The 25,599-nt window shown below is 32.5% G+C and overlaps 1 protein-coding gene across 1 annotated transcript; it reads right to left on the bottom strand.

Annotated features, from left to right (window-relative positions):
- Positions 1 to 1,487: 1,487 nt before the first annotated feature.
- Positions 1,488 to 25,472, bottom strand: eIF3b (eukaryotic translation initiation factor 3 subunit b). The gene is made up of 7 exons (XM_072541270.1): positions 25,300 to 25,472; positions 24,448 to 24,950; positions 15,475 to 15,707; positions 14,251 to 14,666; positions 12,641 to 13,066; positions 3,800 to 4,102; positions 1,488 to 1,830 (listed from the first exon to the last, which is right to left on the bottom strand). The coding sequence occupies exons 1-7, from the start codon at positions 25,433 to 25,435 to the stop codon at positions 1,742 to 1,744; spliced, it is 2,106 nt and encodes a 701-aa protein (XP_072397371.1). The 5' UTR covers positions 25,436 to 25,472; the 3' UTR covers positions 1,488 to 1,741.
- Between the last annotated feature and the right edge of the window lie 127 nt (positions 25,473 to 25,599).

Consider the following 25,599-nt stretch of genomic DNA (forward strand, 5'->3'; position numbering starts at 1 on the left):
TGTTGTCATTTATTATTGAGCCTAGGTAGGGGAAAGTGGAGGCATATTTGTAGGTATGGTTGTCTACCTTCAGATTCTCATGTTCATTCGATTTTGTGCACTCCATATATTTTGTTTTGCTTTCATTTATATTTAGACCAAACGTAGCAGCTTCTCGTTTCAGTTCTATAACTTTCTCGCTTAATACCCTTTTGTTGCGGCTTATTAAGGCAACATCATCCGCATATTTGCATAGATCTTGTATTAATAAAGCCGTTTATATCCAGTTTTCTAACAACAGCTTCTAAAGTTAGATTAAAAAGTGTTGTTGATAAAGCATTCCCTTGTCTAACTCCATTTTCAATATCAAATGCCTGCGTCATATCTCCATCTATTCTCACCATAGCTTTGGAACCCTCCAGAGTCATTCGTATAAGTTTAACCAACTTACTGGGTATCCCTAACATACGATAGTTGCTTTAACATCTTTTGTCGATCTACTCCATCAAACGCCTGTTTAAAATCGATATACAAGTTGTAAATAGGTATGAGTTGAGTGAGTGAGGTGAGTGAATGAGGTGAGTGAGTGAGGTAGGTGAATGAGGTGAGCCAGTGGGGTGAGTGATTGAGGTGAGTGAGGTGAGGTGAGTGAGCACTGACAGAGAAATTCGAATAAATACAGTGTCGAGTTCTCATAATTATACACTCGCGGCAGATAACAGTCGAATCACTAGAGCGGATAAAATAGCTGCAGATGCAACAAAACGGCAGAGTTCATCAAAAGCAGGAGCAAAATGATGTTTTAGATATTTTAGCAGGAAACACGTCGCTATATGGTCCTGGAATAGACGATACTGTGTGAGTATAAAAACTAAGGTTTTTTTTTTAATTGCGTTTTTGTCTGAATAATTTTTTTCAAGTCGGTGTTCACTGTATCTCAAAAACTCCTTAATCCATCTCAAATTTTGCACACTTCTTTTATAGATAAATTACTAGGTCGAAATGGAGACATTTTACTGTTATAATTATAATTAATTTTACATCAAATTAGTCAAATTTTAACAAAAATTTTTCGAAAATTCAAATAATTCGTCTTTTTTTGCTTCTAAATTTGAAGAAATCTCGACATTCCGACTTAAAAACTAAAGCGAAACTCATAAACTATCATTTTGGCTTTCTGTCAAGAGATGATCCAGTTAGTTAAGGTGAACACCGCAAAGTAACTTTTTTTTCATCTTGGAAAATTGTCTGTCACTTTCTTAATTTTTAATATTTTTGTACCAAAATTTCAGATAATACTCTTGAAATTCCTATAATGTACTAATTTTAAAATTTATATTAAACAATTTTTCAAAAAAATCTTAAAATATGTTTAAAATATTGAAAATAAACGCTACCCCCCCCCCCTTATAGAACCACGGTAGGTGCTATTAGTGGCTTCACTACTCAAACTAACTGAAAAACAATGCATAAAGGTTATACTTATTTATACTATGGAAATAAATCAATTTCTTATGAAATATTTTATTTTAGTAACCACAAGGCGTTTAATAACAATGTCCATAAGTTTTTGGAAAGATGGTACGCGTGTCAAAAATATAAAACACTATTAATTGAACGAGACACTTGATTAACAAATATTTATGTCAACGTCCAAAATACAAAGATTTTTTATATTATATTTAACGTTTTCACTTTATATCTCCCTGAATGTGTCGTAACAAGGCACAAGCAGGGAAAGAACCGGACTTTCAAGATGGTGCTAGTCGACTGGAATTACTTCCTCTTTAATAAAGAATTCTACGATTTCCTCCTCAACGTTCTCTGCGTTTAATTCATCAGTGTCAATGTCTGAAAATAAAAGAAAATAAAGCATTTTTTCCCTAATTATAAAATAAAAATATTATTAAATGTTAAAAATTGTCATTGCTTATTGTCAAGAAAAAATAAATACAAATAGTTTCTATCGCTGTAAGCAATATTTCTCTATCCTGAGTGACTCTCTGCTATATTTAAAATAAGAATATAACAGTAATAAATCAGGAAATAAGATAAATACAAATATAATTTACAATTATTATACACTACGCATTATTAACAAGGAGAATTTTTGTCATTTTTTAATTTTTACGAACCCTACAAGAAATAAATTAAATGTTGTGTAATGCTTAAGAATATCTTCTAAAGCGGCATGCAACCATTCCTTCAATAACAAATGTAAAGAAAAACTTCTCCCAAAATGATAAATTTAAAAAATCATTATTGTAATTTTTTTCTGTTTTCTTTATAAAAATTACAATTAAGTCATTATTTTTAATATTCTGTATTATCACCTCTATTTTTAATTACACATTCGACTTGGCATTGAATTGATCAAATTATGGATGTTGTCTCGAGGAAACGCTTCCCATTCTTTCATGAGCGCCAACCTAAGCTGCTCACGATTTATTAGAGCAGGTATTCTGTTTCTTACTCTTTGTCTGAGTTGGTTCCAAACACGCTCAATCGGGTTCAAATCTGAGCTTTGAGCTGGCCAATTCATTTTTGGCACACCAAAGGTTTCCGGGTATTGCGTTCCCATCCTGGCTACTTGTCTTGCACGAAAATAAAGTTTTCGTCCACAAACCCAGCAAAAGGCATTACATGCTCATCTAGAATTTCGGTAATGTATTCAACGCTCCTCTATCAATAAACACCAGATCAGTAGAGTCTTTAAATGAATTGGCTGCCCAAAACATTACCGAGCCTCCTCCAAAACCAACACTTGCTCGTCGAACACAAGCAGGATATCGTTCCCCATGGCTCTGTATGTTCTGATGCCACCGTCTGAGCCATAAAGAACCATCCTAGACTCATCACTAAACAAAACATTTTTCAAATCTTCTATCGTCTTGCATCGTCTTCTATCAATGCCTGTGGTCTCTAGCAAATTTAAGTTGACATTGTCGATGTGCTGCTATTAACAAAGGTCCTGTTGATGGGCAACGAGCCCTTAGACCAAATTCCCTCAAACTTTTTCTCACTGTAGAAGTACTTAATGTCCGCCCCAGAGCATTTTGAAAACAGTTTTGGATTGCTCTAGACCTAGTCGTAAAGAACCGATTTTGCAAAGAAGCGTTGTAAAGAACGGTCTTCTCTGGCCGTCGTGATTCTTCTCGCGCCTGATCGTAGTCGTCTTTCGTGAGATCCAGTCTCTACGAATCGTTGGTATGTTTTTTGGACCATACAACGACTGACTCCAAACTGTTTGGCCACTTCTCTTCGACTCATTCCATCAATCAAAGTAACAGATGAACAGATCTAGCAAATCTCTCAGCCATAGTTTTAAATTTAAAAATTGCACAAGTTCACTCTTTGAACAACTGTACACTAATGACAGATTTTTGAAAAACAACAGCCATATTTAAAGAAAAACAACACGTTCATTTTCCGAAGCCATACAACTGATTAATTCTGCGAACTTATTACGCTAAATTGACCTTTGGTTGTGCCCAAAAGTGTGTCTGCATTGTGGGAGTTTAGTTACAATAGAATACATTGCATAAGCTTAAAATTATTGAAAAATTCTTATAAAATTGTAGGTGGCCTCTTTAATGACGCGCAGTGTAATTATCATCATTAAATTTATTATTCTCGCGAATATAACGGAAAAATAAAGTTCAAAATCAATCCAGCATTAAAAACAGATAAAAAAATTCGATCAAGCTGAAACTCATTCAAAGGTAAACCAGTAAATATAGAACAAAATCATATAAATTTTTTTTCAAGACAAGATTCACGCGAACTTTTCTATAATTTTTAATTTTATTAATGATCTTACTATTTCTAAGCTGCAAACGCCTTGGTTTTTGATCCAAGTACTCCTCGATCCTCTCCTCCCTGTAGGCTTGGAATTTCTCCATAAGAGCAGCTCTCTTCTCGATAAGTTCCTTGGAAGCTTTGGATTGTCGCATCCTGTCTTTGCTCTCGAATTGCGGATAGTATTTCTTTAGGCTCTTCTTGACCTCTTTTTGCTTTTCATCGCTGAGTAATGATGGTGGTCTAGGTCTCCAGAGAATCTGGGAGAACTTCTCCAAATTGATACGCTTCAGGATTTTTCCTTGGAAGGACCAAATCCAATAACCTGTAGAAAAATAAATACACAATTAACTCTTTCATAGGCATGTGTAACAGAAGACCTTAAATATCTTTCATACAAAAATTGAGATATTACAACTCGTTATCAAAGCAGGGGCCATGTGCCTTTCAAAAAAGATTATTTAAAATTTTGTTGAAGAGAATGTATAACTGCAAAAGTTGTTTACGGTGTGGGTGGTGGTAAAGACCCGCATGGGCAAAGCCACGCATTAGCTTTTTGATCGGGCAATATCCTAGAGCCGGTAGTTAGGTGGATGAGCGGTACTTATATGGTTAAGAGTGTCATAAAATCTTATATGATTAAGAGTGTCATAAAATGTCGTGGCGACAGGAAGTTGGTTAACTTATACGAGAATATACTTTTAAGATTATCAAAGCCTACTGAAATAAATTCTTCATAATGCGATTATTTTCTCAGAGGATATGACTAGTTTTACTATATATAAATTAGGTAAAATGTACTTTTTAAGAAATTCTTTATTTTTACAAGATTAGAATGTTATAAATAATAGATTAATAAAAGCGTTTCCATTAAATTATTTATGCACCTATCAACATACCATTTATCACCATAAGGGAAAACCACCGCAAATAATTGTTGAATAAATGTCTAATTTATTCAGAATGGTGATGAAATAGTTAATCTTTTTGCCAGTTATTTTTCAGGTACATATAATGATAGTGAGTATAATGTACCTAATTTTAAATTGGACTATAGTGTGGATTTTCAGATTCTGAAGTTTAGTCAGACTGATGTTTTCGAGGGGATTATGAGTTTAAAAACTACATATTCTTCAGGACCTGATGGTATACCTGCAGCACTTATTAAGAACTGTATTTTTTCCCTTTGTAAACCTTTACAACAAATTTTCAATTTATCATTGTCATCATCTGTATTTCCACAATATTGGAAAAATAGTTTTCTTACACCGATCTATAAATCTGGCAATCGTGAGTGTATTAACAATTATAGAGGTATAACTATTCAATCAGCAATCCCGAAACTTCTTGATAAATTGGTATCGATAAATCTCACCTGGGCTTGCAGAAACATAATTATTGATGAACAACATGGATTTTCTAACGGGAAGTCAACAGTAACAAACCTTGTCAATTACCAACAATACTTGTTGGGTGCATTTGAGAATAAAATTCAGGTCGACAGCGTTTACACTGATTTCTCAAAGGCCTTTGACCAGGTTAATCATAATCTTTTGGTCCACAAACTTCATGCATCTGGCTTTGGTGACCTCATTGTTAATTGGATTAAAAGATTTCTGATGGGACATACACAGCAAGTACGGATTAACAATTATATTTCAAAAGAATTCCATTGTTATTCTGGTGTACCACAAGGATCTCACTGTGGTCCTTTGTTTTTTAACTTGTTCATTAACGATATTGGTAAGGCTATCAAAAACTCACACTTACTGCTATTTGCTGATGATCTTAAGCTATTTCGTTGTATACATAATAAATCGACATGCATACATCAAGATGATGTAAATAATATATTTTTATGGTCAAAACAAAATGGTTTAAGCTTAAATCCAACTAAATGTTCTTGTATTTCATTTGGTCGTATAAATAATCTAATAGCTAATAGATATGTTCTTAATGATGTACTCTTGGATTCAGTTACTGAGATAAGAGATTTGGGTGTATTATTGGATTGTGCATTGACATTTGGAAGCCATTTTCTTAAAATTAAGGAAACAGGATTTCGTAATCTTGGTTTTATTTATCGTAACAGTCATGATCTCTCACCTATTGTATTCAAATTATTGTATTGCTCTCTGGTACGCTCAGGTCTTTAATACTGCTCTGTTGTTTGGTCCCCATTTCATCAAGTATATATTTATGGATTAGAGAGCGTTCAGAGGAAGTTTCTAAGGTCTTTAGCTTTTAAAGCACATATTAATATAAAAAATACTGATAATTATTTCATAGATTATTCTATAATAATGTCTCAATTTAACATTGCTACATTGAAGAACCGCAGGTTGAGAGCTGATATGTTATTTTTGTTTAAAATTATAAACAACTTTATTAATTGTCCTTCGTTATTAGCCAATGTACACTTAAACACAATACATAGAACTCGACACACTGCACTCTTTTATATTCCTTTTCATAGGACTGATTATGCTCGTCATTTTCCCTTGTCGAGAATGCTGAGCTCTCGCAATGACCTCCTATTGGATCCTTTCTGCCCAAACATTAATGCTTTCAAAAGGCAACTTAAGAATGTAATTACTAATTTAGATATGTGATATTTTTTTTATATATATATTTTTTAACTTTTGTGATTTGATATACTATTTTAATGTACAAATTTTAACTTTTTACTTGTTTCTTTGTTTTGATGTTTATTGTACATGATCTTTACTTTTTACTATTTGTTGTATTTTATTGTAAATGGTTCTACCGTTGAAATAAATAAATAAATAAATAAATAAATTTTGTAGATAATGTAGTCAGATACAGCATATATTTAGTCACAATGTTGGATAATAAATTAGCCAGATATTCTTTGTATTAATTTACAAAAAATACTTATCCCTCTTCTCACTACATTGAAAATATAGAAATTGCCCCCACTACCTTTACCTCCACCTACCCTAGGTCATTTCACAAAATTGAAAAATTGACACACCTAACTGCAGTGATATAGGCAACAGCAATGCTTTGGCTAAAAAGATATGAGGAAGGATTTTTGCCCTCCTCCTCATTCCTTGAGCCCTTGTCAGGGCGTGGTGACACTCTAAATATGATTGGTTTGCTGCCTTCACGGGATGTGCCATATGGACGGCGTTATGTAGGGATTTTCCTACTAGTCTTCATTTGGTCTGCCCATCGTTTTGGAGATCTTCCTCTTGGTCTTCGGCCTTCTACTACCAATAGTTCCATGGTCCCCGTTCTTCTAGCTATGTGACCTATGTAAATCAGGTATGCTCGGTTTATTTTTTTAATAGCCTGTCTTTTATATGATGCTCTTCCAGAATTGACAGGTTGGTTTTATGTTCTGTCCAGGATACGCGTAGAATTCTTCTATAGACCCACATTTTGAAGGCTTCGAGCTTATTCCTATTGTTTTTTTTTTGAGAGTCCATGTTTCAGCTATGTATGTAGTAATGGGAAAAATAAGGGCATTGGCCAACCTGAGCTTAGTATTGCTTCTTATTTTTGGTCTTTCCATATTTTAATCAGTTTAGCTGTTGCGGTTTGGGCCATTGCTAGTGTGCGCTTGACTTCTGAGGAGCAATGGCTATTGTTAGTTATCAGGGAGCCCAAGTATACAAATATGTCTACCACTTCGAAATTCGCCACTTGGTGTATGTGCGGTAGATTATTATTTACTTCTTCGCTTATCCTGCTAGCCGATCAGTGATGGTTATCATTTTGACTTCATTCGCTGCTAGTATATGTGTATCATCTGTGTATCGCAGGTTGCTGATTTTTCTGCCTCCTAGTGATTCCTCCATCCCATTCATCTAGTACTTTTCTCATTATATATTCAGAATATACGTTGTATAATAATGGTGATAGTATGCAGCCCTGTCTAGTTCCTTTCTTTGTTTTGAACGCATCTGAGTTGGGTTTCACATGGTGTGCACTCTTTTTCCGCGCTGAATATATCCAGTTTTTTTATTCCATTCCACGTTTTATTTATGTCTTCTAATATTTGTGGTTTTTCTTTGTTTATCAGTTTTTTCTGGAATTCTTCTGCATTATTTACCCTTAGCTGTTTTGTATGATGTATTTTTCTTTTTCTAGTTGTATGTAGTTTGAGCTAACGGAACTTCAAATTGTGTTCGTGTATTGTGAATGTGTGTTGCATGTGTATTGTGTAAGATTAAAGATGAGTGTCTCAGAGTTTCTTAATCCGCTATTGTTGGTATATTCTTGTCATTGACTTCTTCTTTCAGTATTGGCAACCAAAGCCTGCTACGTGTATGTGGGAGAAACCTCAAGACCACTAAGTATCAGGATAAACGAACGTGAAAAATACATAAAAAACAGGGACTTCGACAGATCACAGATATGCAAACATGCCTGGGACAATTAACACAGAGTACAATGATAAGATGCATCAATAATCATGAAAGAAACAGACATGAAAAAGAGAAATATCAAAGAATCAGCCCTCATCCTATTCAATGAAGAAACATGTGTAACAAACTCATCAGCAGAATGTAGCAGGCTTTGGTTGCCAATACTGACAGAAGTCAACAACAACAATATGCAATAGTGGATTGAGAAATTCTGAGACAGTCGTTTTCAATCAACCACAATGCATATTCAATACACAACACACATTCACAATACACAAATACTCTCTCACAGATAAACGTTTATAGCCCATATTAATATTACAAAACACTTAAAATAATCAGAATTTGAAGTTCGATAGGGCAAAAATCCAGTCTCATATCTTTTCAGCCAAAGCATGGCTGTTGCCTATGCAGCCAAATATGTCAAGTTTCAAATTTTTCAATTTGGTGAAATGATATAACCCCATAAATAACTTTGGAGGTTATACACTTATATATTCTTGTCAACAAAATTCTAAATAATCTGTAAAAAACGATTTCTAGATTGGAAATCAAAAACTGAATGGGCTTAATCCCACATAAACACAATATTTAGTAATTAATTATAGAATGCACAACAGAAGCAAGAACATGCAGAATCTTAATAAATATGAACTAAAGCAGAAAACAAAGTAAAGAACTTAAATATGAAATTATGATGCATTTACTTTAGACAAAATTAGTTGGAATAGAATACAACGAAAATAAAAAAGGCAATTTGTCTAATTTATTGGTAAGAAATGTCACTGCTTAATTTCATAAAAATAATGTGAAGATTATCTTTACACACCTTTACCAAGCATTTTTTGCTGTATCCTGAGTGACTCTCCATTACAATCATTAGAAATTGTAATAGTAATAAATCAGGAATAAACATAAATAATTATTTTATTAAATAAATTCTTAAAAGACGATTTAAGTTCTCTAATATAATATATAGCATAAGATCATCATGTAATAAAGGTTTAGCAAAGGCATTATTTGAGAGCAGGTGCATGTTTATTTGATGCAGTCTAGGTAATCTACGTCATCGATCGATGACGTCAATCTTCGTCAAAGATTGATGACATCGAAATTATTAGACAAAAGAACCAAAATGACTATCTACAGAACACTGATTAGACTCGTAGTAACCTATGGATGTGAAACTTGGGTAATGACGAAAAAAAGATGAAGCCCAACTCAGGACATTCGAGAGAAAAATACTGAGGAAAGTATATGGCCCGGTACAAGAGGAAGATGGCACATGGAGAATCAGGAGAAACAACGAGGTTAATGAGTTAAATGAAGGTTATGACATTGTAAGATTTGTGAAAAGTCAAAGACTGTCATGGCTGGGACATGTGCAGAGACAAAACGATACAAAAACAACAAAGAAAATGTTACAATGGAAGCCCATAGGAAGGCCCAGAATGAGATGGTTGGATGACGTGGAAGACGACCTGAAAACAATGAACATAAGACAATGGAGAAAAGGGGCACAAGAGAGATCTGAATGGAAGGACATAGCCAGACAGGCAAAGACCCATCCAGGGTTATGATGCCAAAAAAAGAAGAAGAAGGTAATCTACGTTTATTCTAATTTTCCATTTTAATGTAAGAGTGTAGTCTTGCAATTACACAAATTGCTTAAACAACAGAAGCGTGGCTTCAAGGGTCATGCCAGTTTGCATTTTAAGCAACAAAATATTTAAACAATTATCTTATATTTGTATAATACACTATCTTGATCCAAATAATATAAGCAATATTTTTACTTTTCGGCCACTTTTGTAGGGGGAGGGACGGCTGATTTTTACCTAATTTTAGTATATTGTTATTGTACATTAAAAAAGTAGCCTATAGATATTTTTTTAGTCCTCTAAGTGCCCCTGGACCTGAGATATTCCCTCGAAAGGGTCAAAAATAGCCTTTTCTACCCTATATTTGAAGAGCTGTATCTCAGAGCCTAGTGGACCGATTTTAACTCTCAAGCTCTCATTTTTTTTTGTTCTAATTTCAATTTTTTGATGAACCAATTTACAAACCGCAAAGGGTAAGTTTTATTTTATAGGTCAAAAAGAACGAAAAGAAAACTTGCAAAATGCAGATCTTATTCTTATTCAATCTTATTGGTTATCTATTGTTATATTCCAGTTAAGGAAAATCAATGAAAATGAAAATAGCCTCGTATTCATTTATTTATTTCAACGGTAGAACCATTTACAATAAAATACAACAAATAGTAAAAAGTAAAGATCATGTACAATAAACATCAAAACAATAACAAAGAAACAAGTAAAAAGTTAGAATTTGTATATTAAAATAGTATATCAAATCACAAAAGTTAAAAAATATATATATAAAAAAAATATCACATATCTAGATTAGTAATTAAATTCTTAAGTTGCCTTTTGAAAGCATTAATGTTTGGGCAGAAAGGATCCAATAGGAGGTCATTGCAAGAGCTGAGCATTCTCGGCAAGGGAAAATGACGAGCATAATCAGTCCTATGAAAAGGGATATAAAAGAGTGCAGTGTGTCGAGTTCTATCTATTGTATTTAAATGTACATTGGCTAATAACGAGGGACAATTAATAATATATAATAACGTTGTTTAGAATTTTAAACAAAAATAACATATCAGCTCTCAACCTGCGGTTCTTCAATGTAGCAATGTTAAATTGAGACATTATTATAGAATAATCTATGAAATAATTTTCAGTATTTTTTATATTAATATGTGCTTTAAAAGCTAAAGATCTTAGAAACTTCCTCTGAACGCTCTCTAATCCATAAATATATACTTGATGAAATGGGGACCAAACAACAGAGCAGTATTAAAGACCTGAGCGTACCAGAGAGCAATACAATAATTTGAATACAATAGGTGAGAGATCATGACTGTTACGATAAATAAAACCAAGATTACGAAATCCTGTTTCCTTAATTTTAAGAAAATGGCTTCCAAATGTCAATGCACAATCCAATAATACACCCAAATCTCTTATCTCAGTAACTGAATCCAACATGAATTAATTGAAAATCATAAAATTTTGAAGTTATTTTTTCATTCTTTTTGACCTATAAAATAAAACTTATTTTTTGTGGTTTTGTAAATTGTTTCGCCAAAAGGTTGACATTATAACAAAAAAAAATGAGACCTTATGAGTTAAAATAGGTCCACTGGGCTCGAGATATAGCTCTTCAAATATAGAGTAATAAGGGCTATTTTCGACCAATTCGAGAAGCATATCTCAGGCCCGATGGGACCTAGAGGGCTAAAAAAATAGCTATAGGCTACTTTTTAAGGATATAATAATATAATAATTTGGTAAAAATTATATAATCAAACAAAACAAATCAGCCTATGTTCTATAGACTTAGAAAAGGCCTTCGACAAAATTCAGGTATGAGATGCAATATATCTACTATACAACTAGCCCAGGGAAATAAGCTTTTTTTCGTGACACTCGTCCGGCCAGACAACCGACATTTGTTTTGAGTAGTATGGACCTCTATAACAGGCACCTATATGTTTCCTTCAGTCGATTTTTTGAACGTAATTAATTATTAACAAATTAAGGTCAAAAGACGGTAAATTTTCGCTTTTTTCTTTTATCAGCAAAAATTAAAGCGTTTGAAACAAATTTGAGAAGTATATTTAACATACCTATTTAATTTTCTGACTTATATTGTTGCAAAAAAATTAAATTTGGGATAAACAAATTAAATAGCTCTTTGACCGATCGACTTGAAATTTGATCTTATTTTAAGCACCACAAGACCCAACATTGTGTGTATTATAAAGGCTATAAGTTTATTTAAAAAAAAAATTATTAACATTTATAAAAAACCGAAATTTTTTACTTATTTTGCAACTTTCTAAGGTTTTTATATGACTTATGTTTCTTTTCTTCTCAAATTTGTTTCAAGCGCTTTATTTTTTGCTGATCAAAGAAAAGAGCGAAAATTTACCATATTTTGACCCTCATTTGTTAATAATTATTTAAGCCCAAAAAATCGACTGCAGGAAACATATAGGTTCTTGTTATAGAGGTCCATACTACTCAAAACAACTGTCGGATGCCTAGCCGGACGAGTGTCACAAACAGGATACTTTTTTTTGCTTTACTTAAAACTGATAGAGAACATGCGTGTAAGAAACAAAGATAACGAAGATAAATAAAAGTTTTGATTTATGAGTGATGGGTGGTACAAAGGGACCAACGTGAAGATCAAAATGAAAGGTGTGGATAGAAAATTATGAGGCTGGTGCAAAGAAAAAACGAATGCACAAATACAGAAATTGTAATATTGACAGCACTGTAGCACCTTTCCTCTCTTCCAACAGACGCCTTTCCCATATCTCTAGATCTAATTTTGTTTTATTGAAAACGTTTTCATATATTTTATAATAAAATTAAATTACATTTGAATATTTTTCTTACCTGTATCAACCTTGGTTTTCCAAAATGAGACTCCAGTTATTACATATCTTCCAGTTGGGTCCCACTCTACATCTGACAATTGAAAATGGTCTGTAGTGTTCATGATTAAAAATTCATGAGTGTCAACAAATTCCAGCGATCCACCTCCGTTGGAACCTAAGCCTGCTAAAACAATGAACTGCCCACTAGGAGACCAAAACAGATGGTTGCATGCTCTTTTCTCAAATTTCTTCAGAAGAATGGGAGCCTGTCCTATCCTAACCTCATAGAAACTTGCACTGATGCTAGGGGACTCGCCATGGATCATTGCAAATTTAGAACCAACTGGTTCCCATGCAAACGCCTGAATTGGTTCCTTGCACTCTACACTGTCTACAGGTATTTGCTTCTCCTTCATGTGGAATATTTCAAAGTTGCAGTACATACCTAGAAATTTTCAAAACATATAATTATTAATAAGGTGGTAGTATTTACAGCCATGCAACAAAATCAAAGAAATATTTGTCACAGCATGGGTTATTAAAAGTTTCGGATTAAAAGTATAGAAAAAAAAATTGCCAGAATCAATAATACTGTATCACAGGGTAACAAAAATTTCAAATAATTAGTGTCCTAGTAAATGTCTAAAAATAATCTTTACTCATCTTTGAACAAAAACATCCTGAGAAAAATATTTTGTGGCATCTGTGAAAATAATATCTGGAGGATTTCATTCTCACTTTTGTCAGCCTTCACTTGCCTATTCCAGATATAAGCTTCTTTAAATTCTTTCGATCTATATGTTTACAACAATCTCAATCCAATTTTTTCCAGTGATACTTTCGATATTCCTACACCATCTCTTCTGGAGTCTATGTGTGTTCACCTATCAGAGATTTGTGCTGTATGATTGGCTTATTGCCACTGAAGTTTAGCCACTCTTTCTTTTACTCGGGGTTTTATCGAGAAGGGTTTTAAGTGCCCTTACATTACTTTTTTCAGACAAAAATTTTACTATTTTTTTGGTAAAATTATGGTAAAGTATCAGAGAAAACCAAAACAAACAAATGCATCAAGGTTTATTAAAATCGACTGACAAGAGCCGGAGATTGACTGTCCGCCAGTTTTAAAAACATAATTTTTCTCAGAATCTTTAGTCTCTTCTTTTTTTAAAACTCTTCTTGAATTTTATGTTTCAGATTTGCCGTTCCAGAGGTAACAGTCCGCCATGAAGTAGTAATTTTTGGACAAAAAAAATTTTAACACTCTTTAAAATACGCAAACGATGGAAAAAACAGGAATTTTTTTTTGCAATCTTCAAAAGGTGTATAATAATATAAAAAGTTTAATTGCCATATGTAATATATAAGATACAAAAGAAAACTATTAAAAATGTGCCATTTTTAGCATTCTAGACGGTAATTGTACCTTAAGAAAATAGCCAAATAAAACTGGACTATTCAAACTAATTTATAAATTTTGTTCTCAGTACGTAATTTGTAGACAAATAAAACAGACATCATTTAATAACTAAAACAATGTTGGCTATAAACTACTGTATAGTATAAAAAATCGCTTAAACACAGAAATGTTAAACACAACAAACTGCAGAAATCTTTATTTTTACATACCTGAATACTTGGTTTCATTCTTTTCCTTGCGAACCTTTGAATACCTGTCTACCTTGACACACAGGTAATCTCCAGACTTTTGCCAGTGTATCTTACAGTCAGCAACATTAAACAAATTCTTCTTCCTAATTTCATTCCTGTTTGGCAATTCTAACAGAGTTACACTTGCAGGCACATCTTTGTCCTCAGCTACCCAATAAGCTACAACATTATCTGTAGGCGACCAATTGAAATCTCTTATGCCGTTAATTTTGATTGATTTCTTATCTAAAAGACCGAAAGATGGTGTTTCGTATACTTGAAGGGCATCATTGTTGGAACCAATACGAGCAAAGTATTTGTCGTCATGAGACCACCTGAATATTGGCCATGCTGATGGACCTTCTGGATTGAATGAACGCTTTTCAAGACCTGTCCTAAATTGAAAAGATAGTAGATTAATATGAAACTTAAAAAAATTCTGTTTGATAAATATGTGGCACATAATAGATTATTCAGAAAAATATTTTTTATCATTATGTGCAATAATCATTTAACAGCTTAAGAATGACAGTACAAGCCAATTTGTTTCAATCTGCCATTCAAATTTTCAAAAAATCCATTTTTTCTTAGCTGAAACGATACTTTCTAGCATAAGGCCAAACATTTTCTACATTTTTAACACAAAAATTTGTTCTTTGAAATCCCAAGCTCCTTTCCAGCCTAATGACTTTCCTTTTGATTTCTACTATATTAAAGTCTCAGCCTTGTGCTGGTTTGATACTGTGAGTGAGCTCTCAATTATTGGATGCAGAAAAGACTGGATGGGCAAGTTCTTATTCTCGATATGACACATCCCTATGGCTAATAGGGAATGTCCTGTGGGTAAATAGGACAACAGGATAAGTGTGAATAAGTTATCAAATAAATACACGCGGATCAACTGAAGAATACCATATGAGCTACAGCTGCATCATTAACATTAAGTTGTTGATTCAAAATGACACATACACCTAAACACAAAATGCACATCTACATCATGCTTTTGTCATTTTTCATTATTTCTATCACAACATTAAAACACTGAGCAAAAGTAGCTGGCTTATTATATGAATATAACTTTTCTGTGAATTCAGAGAGAATGACATTCCCACTTTTTCGAATTTTACCACTGTACACCCACAACTCAGTTCTCTTCATAAGTTTATGTGACACAATAACATAACTGCTGTAACAACTCCTTACCTAATATCCCAAATGATGATCCTCTTCTGCTCTGGATTATGTGGGTCTCCTTGTGGGGAATAAGTCACTAAATACTTTTCACATGGTGAGAAATCAATGAATTGAACATTTGAATGGGTAAATTTTTTGTATTGCAAAAATCCAGGTCCTGCCCACAGTGCAACACCCAACCTGTGAAAGGTACATAAGAATGTTCCCAGAGGTGACCATTTTATGTAAGTTTGACTCCAGCTCTAAAAGAGTTAAATTTTTTTGAAATTAGTTATTATATTAATTTAGAAGGGCAATAGAAAAGTGCTATACAATTTCTTCACCATTAGTAATTAATTAATAACTGTTATTGATATCTTGATGTCTTTGATATCTTGATGTAAAAACTAGGTATTTCAATTGTTTAACTATAAAAGTAGCAACTTGAAAATAATAAAAAATGAAACAATTTTCCAAATTTTGGTAAAAACCAAATGCAATGTGGGTTGATTACTAGCAACTCCAAAAAAAGTTAATTTCTTCTTACATCTCATAAGACACTAATAATAAAATTTTCATATTTAAATTGGAAATATTATGAATAACGAAACACTGAGAAGGCATTCTTAAAGTTTATTATTTTCAATAGAATATTTTTATATACCAGACAATACACAGATAGATTACATCATCAGCTACACCCCTTGAGAAATCTTTAGCTGTTTTCATTGAACATTTTTTTTTAGGGATCACATCTTTATTTTGTAATTTCTGGAGTTTCTGCTATTTTTCTACTCTCTTCTATGGTTTTTTGTTGTTCGATATCTCCAACTTTCTCACTGATTTTTTCATCTCTTACCATCATCTTATTTATAGACTTCCTCAACATTTGTCTGAGTATACAGCTTACACCATATCCTCTGTACATACATATCTGTGGCCATAGGTCAGACAATGATAAGTGCATTTTTATCGAATTTGTGATTAATACTACATATATACCAGCAAAAAAAGCTTTTTCATTTGGTCAGATTATGTTAACTATATTCGCAACAACTGGCGAATTAGGTACAATAGAGAAATATACGAGCAATATAGCGAACCAACTCTAGCACAACATACTAAACTGCAGAGATTACGATGGACAGGGCACGTGGTCCGCATGCATGAGAATAGAATCCCCAGAAAATTATTAAATGCAAGAATGCAGGGAAAAAGACCTGTTGGAAGACCTAAAAAGAGATGGGAAGATGAAGTCGATGAGGATGCCAGGAACTGCCTGGGAACGCGTTCATGGAAAAGAACAGCGGTAAATAGAGATGGTTGGAGAAGCCTGTTGAAGGAGGCCAAGGCCCGATTTGGGCTGTAGCGCCATTGGATGGATGGATGGATATTCGCAACACTCCCTAACTGATTTATGTGGATCTGTTTATGATAAGTACAAAATCTAAACATGTAGTTTGATCATAAGTTGACAACTAATTTTATTTTAGTCTGACCTAACAGAGTTGGTGTTTTGTATTGATCAGAATGTGACAATTGTACACTTAACATAATATGATCAAACATTATTTAGTCCTTTCGATGTACTTATACGAGCACCAAAATCATGTTTATTACTGTAGGTTCCTCTTTCCCCGTCCTCAACACTTGGAGATTTTTCATCTGATGATGACGTCATGGATCGAACTTGGATCCCTAATTCTGTACAAGATGCTGATCAGTTGTCATCTTCATCTGATGATTCTGCATATGCTAGAAATACAGTTACTTCTTCGGTGACGGCAGAAACGCAAGGTAATGGTTAAACGCAAGGTTAAAAGAAAGCGTGGTATTGGCATGATGCAGAGAAAACTACGTAAGGAAAGATCTGAAAAAATTAGAAAGAAAGAAGAATATACAAACCAATCCGGAAAGAAAATATTAAGTAAGCCTGTAGGTGTACTACAAGAATGCAGATTAAAATGTAAAACTAAATTTACGGATGCACAATTAGGAAGTATTTTTACCGACTTTCGTTCACTACAAACACGGGATATGCAACGTCTACATCTCAGTCATCACATATTATTATCAAAACCAGTTAAAGTTAAAACTGAAAATACAAAACAGAAAAGAGACATATCTGTACAGTATGGTATAGAAATTGACGAAAGACGAGAGAAAGTATGTCAACAATGTTTTCGTACCGTATATGGCGAGAATCATGGTTTCATAAATGGAATTATTGAGAAGAAAAAAAAGGCACCCACGGGGATAATTGGAAGAGACGAAAGAGGCAGACATGAACCAAAAATTAAATATTCAACTGCAGCAGTAGCTTATGTTCATAATCACATTGCCAGTTTCCCAGCATATGAAAGTCATTATTCCAGAAGTCACACAACAAAGCAATATCTGGAGACTGGCTTAAATTTACAAAAAATGTTTTCCTTATATTTAGAACAGCATGAAAAAGACCACGTTAGTACAAAAGCAGTTAGTCTTTCTAGTTATAGTAATATTTTTAAAAGCCTAAATTTGAAATTTAAAAAACCGCACAATGATATGTGTTCTACTTGTGACAAGTTTGTTACAAAAATAAAAATTACAACTAATGATATTGAAAAAAATCACTTGCATGAAGAACATGTCTCTCATCAACAAAAAGCAAAGTTTCATTATGAATGTAAATCATTAGACAAACAGCATGCAAAATCCTCAAATAACACGACCGTTGTAGCAATTTGCGATTTACAACAATGCCTAGCAACACCATTTTTAAATACAGGTGTAGCATTTTACAAAAGAAAATTATGGACTTTTCATTTTACTGCAAGAAATTGAAATACGGGCAAAACTTCCGGCTATATGTGGCACGAAGCTAGAAATCGAGTCATATCTAAAAATGTTTATTATAAGCCTACCTGAAGTAACAGAACATGTTATAATATACTCCGATACTTGTGCAGGACAGACTCGCAATAACACACTACCTGCAGTATATAACTATTTTATACTTACACAGAAACAAGGATTAAAAACTATTGATCATAAATTTCTAGTTCCTGGGCACACGCATTTGGAGTGTGACTCTGACTATGTCTCTATAGAACGTGCCAAAAAAAATATAGCGGTACAATTTCAATCCCAAATGACTGGTACATGCTTGTAAGAATGGTCAGCAATAAATTTACAGTAATTGAAATGACCCAAAATGATATTTTTGCGTTTTCAAGCCTGCTGCAGCAAACTCTAATAAAGAAAACAAAAGATCAAAATAATGATTCATTTTTATGGCGTAACATTTTTTGGATCCGGGTTAAGAAAGACAATCCGTGTAGTTCTTCTTTTAAGTACTCACTTCGAGTAGAAGACAACTTTAGAGTTTGTGATATGAAGAGACAAACTAGAGGCAGCCGATCAACTCTGCCAATGTGGGATGTCCAGAAGGCATACAACAACAATTTAAAAATAACTAAAGAAAAACATAAAGATGTTTTATCATTATTACAATATATAGATCCAGTGTATCACGATTTTTATAAAAATGTAATAAAATCCACGGACGATGCAGTAGACACATCACACATTAGTGATTCCAGTTCCGATTCAGATTAATACTATTATTTATATATTTTTTTATCAGATCCATGTGTTTTAATATTAACTTTTCTTTTATATTTGTATTCTTATGATGTTTTAAAGAGTAATAAAGGAGTTTTTTAATAAACTAGTTTATATAATGCCCAGCATTGAAGATCATACCATGATAACTGTTTAATATTTTTGATCATAATATGATAACTACAACCATTTTTTATAACAAAATAAATAATGTTCGTAATACTTATTTCCCATAGACCTGTTTCTGATATTAAATACGTACTATATTATACCTTTCGTTGTACACTCTTGTTAATAAATAATATCTTTCATTTAACACCGTAACTCTATCCTCAAAATACTTAAATATTTGTTTCGGCTCTCATGAAAAATCAATATTTTGCATTTATCATAATCTGACCTATGACCACAGATATATGTGTTATATGTATTTCAATATTTCTTTTAAACTAGTATGTCGGAGGTTAGCGTTGACCTTGATAATTGCTTGACCCTATCAGCAGACACATTTCAAAGCAGTTTTAAGAAAGACTCCTGTATTTATTTAATCAGTATCATATGTACACCTCAACTGTAAACATCTTCTCAATAAATTTTTGAATAATTTCCTTCAGAAGTTATTTGCCTGTTTAATTCTCCAACTGAACACTTTTCATGTAGAATGAAACTTATGTAATTCTTGCAATTGGTGGTTAATTTATGGACTTGCTTGACTCTGTGTTTGATATGTATGGTACTACTACTTAAATTATTGCTTAACAAACTTTAGTAAATCTTCTTGCTATGACAGTAGTTTCCTCCAACACATAAAGTACTATTGTAAATTCTTATCTTTATGTTTGACCTACCATTTTCTTTAAATAATTGTATATAGAACATAGAGTTTGTGAGGTTCGAAAACTATTTTCTTGTGGCATGTCTTAGTTAAATATTGTATTTATATGCGATTAAACCATAATTAAAGGTAACAATTCAAGCTCAAATTTCATAGACTTAATATTAATGCAAAAAAATCTTAGTATTTAAATCAATCATTAAAAAACCAACGTTGAGGGAAAGAAAAGATGATGTAAAACATAAAACTGTGATACAGACTTTGGAAGAATAGAGAAGGTTTTATGAAAACATGACACAGTATATGTACAGGGAAATAATTTGTACAAAAAAAAACAAGTTATTGATATGACTCAATACTTCAGAAGGATTGCTGATCTACTGTAAAAACTTCATCTTATTAATAGAAAAAATATCAACACCAATCCACACATTTTTAGAAAAATTAAGTAAACCTAACCTCAAAATAACATTTACTACAAAACCAATTAAAAAAAATTAAAACAAACAATATTTTCATTTGTACTTTTGATTAAAATTTGATTAAATGTTATTAAAAACTTACCTAAAAACCTTTCAAAATTGTATGTCACTAAACGTTATACTCATGACAAACACCTCCCACTTCGAGCTAACAACTGGTAATCATAAAACCACCACGTGATTAAGTAATTTCAAAGTATTCACTATATGCCCCACACTTTTATATAGTACCATTTTAAATGCCCAGTTAGTAAGCATTCTTGTAAGCAAGTCTATGTTATGTCAGTTCCCACTACATGGGCACTGAAATTTTAGTAATGTAAACATGCCTGGCGAGTTCTGGGCAGTGTATGGGTTAATCCCATATAGATACAATATTTAACTTTATTATAATAATAATTTATTATTATAATAATTTAAGATTTTATGTTTATAGGAAATATCTAGTCTATATCTGGTAAAAAATAGACTATCTCTGAAAATTGAGAAACACAATATTTTTATGTCATTCCTACCAGTATAAATTTCCTATCTTTAAGATAAGCAAACCAAAAAATAATCCTGTAGCAATAATATAAATAATCAATTCATTAAAATCTGTCTATGTTCTCAAACAAGTGTATGGATGGATAATTATTACTTTTAAAAACTAGTTTTTAATTTTTTGTGCCAGTTGCATAATATTAATTTAAAAAAAGACAAACAATAGTAGAAGCTCTTGATCATCTTGAGCATCAAGCAAGTGCAATGATGGATTGTGTGATGATTACTTGACATTAAACAATCAGATGCAGAGGGGAGCTACAGATAATGAATTACAATCCTTGATAAGTTACAGAAAGGTATATATTTTTATGGGTTTAACAACAGTTTGTATCAAACTTCATAGTAGAACCATAAAAATAAGGAGAGTTGTTGAAAAATATGTAAAAAAAATTGTATTAAATGGTGTCTATGTATCTAAAAAACTAGACATTTTGTCTATATATAATTGGAACAGTATTTTAGTATAAAATTAATTCAGACTGTTCTTAAGAAAAATCAGTCCTGCATTCCACATAATAAATATTTGATTTTTTTGGAACTTTTTTTGAACTTTAACAGGTTAAACACCATGGCGGTCCCTAGGGACCGATCTTATACTATTGCACCAGGCCAGAGCTGTCCATCAGGACCACTTTGTTATGCTTTCAGTGTTTTTTTCTGTGGGCCTAGGGACAGACAATTTCATTGATTTTATCAAATCCAATGGACTTCTAGGCGTACAGCTTAGGTTAAGATATAAGAGTTTATCTGTTATTTTGTTTTTTTTTTATGCAAACAATAAAACAATTTTTTATGCAAGTGTGTGTATATTTAGAAAAACTAAGAAACATTTAATTGTGAAACAAAGTAATTAAAAAACTGAATTTATTTGTGACTAATATTGAAACATTCAATGCACACATGTTCGTCACAATCTTGACAGAAGGTATTAACTTTTTTTACATTATTTTTCTTTCTCTTCTTTTCTGGTAACATCCTTTGCAATACTTTCTTGTTTTGTGCGAAGGCCCTTCCTTTTTGCTAAAAATATGTTCAGTTTTTCGCTTTTTTTTAGATGTTTTATTTCCCACATTTTCTTTGTCTTCTTTTTCATAAAACAGCATATCTTTGTACACTTTTTCGTGAAACTCAGTAATAGATATACAGGAATTATTAATAATTTTATACAGGTGGTGTGAATTAACAATTGTAGTACCAAACAGAACTTCAATTGCAACTTTGCGGTACCACTTTATACTCTTTCTCAAAGCTGAATTATAGGATGCCATTTGATCAGAAAGGTCTACAGAACTCTTTCCCTTGTTGAACTCCAGAACAGCAGTTGGCTTATACTTTGTTTGGTCTCTGACTTTTACTTCTTCCATTGAATCTGTATGTCTTTTGGACAAAAGTAAGACACCCCTTTTGTCACGCCATTTCATAATACAAATTCCTCTTTCATTCTCTCTTCCTACAATTTCGTTTGTTTCACGTTTTAGCTTCTTGTATGTAACTTCTTTTGGATTACCGCATTGATTTGATTGAAGTGTACCCAAGAGGTGTGTTTGTCTATCTAACAATTTGTTTGCTAGATCTAAACTTGTATAATAATTGTCGGAAACTACTGTCCTTCCTGCATCCAAAAGTTATTCCGAAAGAGTCATTACAACTTTTGTAGGAACACTAGCTCCTGCATCTTGTTCTTTTCTGCAATAAATCTTCATGTTCCATGTATAACCTCCTCCAGAGCACAGTGTGAATACTTTTATTTCATATTTGTGGGTTTTAAGCAGTAAGTATTGCTTAAATATGAGACGTCCTTAAAATGGAATAAGCAATTCATCTATGCAGAATGTATTTCCTGGCGTATACACCTGTTGATATTTTTTTACAAGTGTCTCAACAAGAGGCTGAACTTTAAATGTGGGATCACCTGGTGGACACAATGTATTATCTGTAGAATGCCAAACCTGTATCAATAACTCAAACGGATTTCAACTCATCACTTTTGGTACAAAGCTACTATATAATGTATTTCGACTCCATAATATTGATCGATATAATGACATATTGTGGGCATATTTACCAACCCCATGTATCCTATGAGACCTAAAAACTTATACATTTCAGTAGCTGTAGTTGGAGTCCACTGATATAATCTGGAACCTTCTGGAACATCCTCTCCAGAAGTTAGTATTTGAGTCGCGTAAAGGTTTGATTGGTGAACAATGGTTTCGATGATATCCATATCTACAAATGCAGAAAAATAATCAAATGGGGTTTCATTGTCCAATGCTGCTGCAAATTCTGGTTGTATTCCTTCCGACTCATGGTAAGTAGGTAAAAAGTTTTGGTGAATTCCTTGCGGAATGTCTCTGAAGATGAATCACTTTGTTCTTTCAAATTCGAACCAATGTTATTTGTATCTTCTACTGTTTCTACATAAACTGGATCATCTTCAACCACCGGGATCACCTCATCTTCGAAATTCAAATTTTCAGGAGAGTAGTTGGGATCTTCCATTGAATCAGACGAAAATGGCTCGTCATCTGTTTCATTAACGGTAAGATCTAAAAAGAAAAACAAATACTTACATAAAGTTAAATGGTAGTTTTATATCCAGAATTGTATTTTATAATTTAAAAGATATTTGATTTAGTTTTCCAGTGGTCGGTTTTACAAACGACGAATAGTAGGTAGTTTATTAGATGAGTAAAGTGATTCGACAAATAAAACTGACACATCTACGTTTGACTAACGTCAAATAAGACTTATTTTATCTATTTATTAAATAAATATTTATTCTTCGAATAAATTGACAAGTTAATCTCGCTTTAAATATCTACAACAAAGAAAATTCGTCAGTTTAACTTTATATTGTCAAAATTTTATTGAAACAGTAAAAATATAAACAACTAATAAACTTTATTCGACTAATAATTATTCAATGATTTATTTGTTGTTGGTGAAACCGGCCCTGCGTGTAGATAATTGGCAAATTAAACTTAAGTAATAACTTAATTCTTTAATTAAATAAATATTACCTGCATATGCCTATTTCTAGTAAACTAAATCATATTTTGTATTTATCATTATGTAAATTATTATTTGCTTACCTTCGTTATCAGCTACGGCAAGTTTTGCAAGCAAAAACATTCTTTTTGTATGCTCCGAAGCCATAAGTTGATGTTGCTCAAAGCTCACTCGATGCACAACTAACCAATACAATAAAACAAGTCACAAGAATTTCAGCTGGACCGTGGAGTCCCTGTGGACCGCCAAAAACTTTTTTTAATAATGACAAATTTTTAATTACCATAATAATTATAATTGATCAACTACTAACCAAAAAAATGCAAAGAAAATTTCGGCCCAACAGAAAAAAACAATATTTTTGCTGTGGCGTTTAACCTGTTAAATGGTTTTTTGTAAAAGAATATGTTCATAAACTTTATACTGGCGATGGCAAATCATAAATATATCCTCTCCTAATTACATTTTTGTTCCCATATGAGCTAGAATTTAAACTAACTAAAAAAATTAATTTTTACTTACATTTCTAGCTTCAATGAGACTAGGGTCTGGCTGTGTATTCTGCCAAATTTGCACAGCTTGTGTTTGTGCAACAACTACAGCAAATTGATCATATGCATCAGGTTCCAATAAGTAAGAATGCAAATCTCCTTGTCCTTGGTAAGGTTGTGGTTCTGGAGGGTCCCACTTATTGGGAATTTGGTCATACTTAGAAAAATCAGTAAAGAGGTTAACTTGAAAGGTATGGTGCTTATCCAATTTAAAATTGTTAGTGAGCTTAACAGCCTCAGCAGCTTCAGCTGGTGAGGCATATTCTATAAAAATGTAACCTTTGGTGTGGCCTTCACTATTGACAGGGTAGAATTCATTTACTATTGTTCCAAACTTCACAAATATTTTGACAATAACTGACTTCAACTTTTCAATACGATTAGGACCTACTTGAGGAACTCCATCTACTACTATAACACTTTCTACTCCATCAGTTTCCTTAGGCTTTTCTTTTAAAATGTCGCCTAAGAGTTCTACAAAGAAAACGTCAATTAATTGTCAAAAGTATTTATATTTGAATAAATATTAAAAACAAGTGATTAATGGAATGGCGTAGATATAGTTTAGGAATATGTTTTTAAAAATATGTAAGATTTACAGGAAAGGCACACCTTTCTAACCCTGACCTAACCTAAAATTATATTTGGCATATGTTTTTAAATAAATAAGATAAAACTAATTGAATATAATATTGGCAACGTTTTCTTACATACGGGTCACTAAATTATGGAAATAACATTACAAACATTTAAGTATTTAAAAAAAAATGTTGATAGAACAGCATGGAGCAGCAATTTTCATAATAAAATTTTGGGTAAATACCTTCATCAGAGACATCGTCTTCGTAGTCTTCAGGATCACTGAAGTTTGGTTCTTCTTCGTTTGACGAGTAATCACTCTCATTTTTTGTATCATCATCGCTTTGATTATTTTTATCCTCTGGTTTCTTTTTCGCCATTTTGACACGCGTGGACGAAAACTGAAGGATCACAAAATTTCAAAACACGCATGCCCAAACCGGGAAATTCCAATCTTTTGAGATAGTTGTCAAAGTCACACAAACCGTCACATATGTCAACTTTGTTTTATTATTCAAAAAAGTTTAAATTTCTCAAAAATTTA

Source organism: Diabrotica undecimpunctata, chromosome 1 (genome assembly GCF_040954645.1).
Source record: "Diabrotica undecimpunctata isolate CICGRU chromosome 1, icDiaUnde3, whole genome shotgun sequence".
Taxonomy (NCBI): domain Eukaryota; kingdom Metazoa; phylum Arthropoda; class Insecta; order Coleoptera; family Chrysomelidae; genus Diabrotica; species Diabrotica undecimpunctata.

What these genes read in the sequence shown, in the direction of transcription:
- eIF3b (XM_072541270.1), bottom strand. Translation starts at nt 25,435, where the DNA reads ATGGCGAAAAAGAAACCAGAGGATAAAAATAATCAAAGCGATGATGAT. An exon ending in AGACGATGTCTCTGATGAAG is followed by an intron (nt 24,951 to 25,299) that starts GTATTTACCCAA and finishes TTTTCTTTGTAG; the next exon opens with AACTCTTAGGCGACATTTTA. An exon ending in GAAAACCAAGGTTGATACAG is followed by an intron (nt 4,103 to 12,640) that starts GTAAGAAAAATA and finishes ATTTTTCTACAG; the next exon opens with GTTATTGGATTTGGTCCTTC.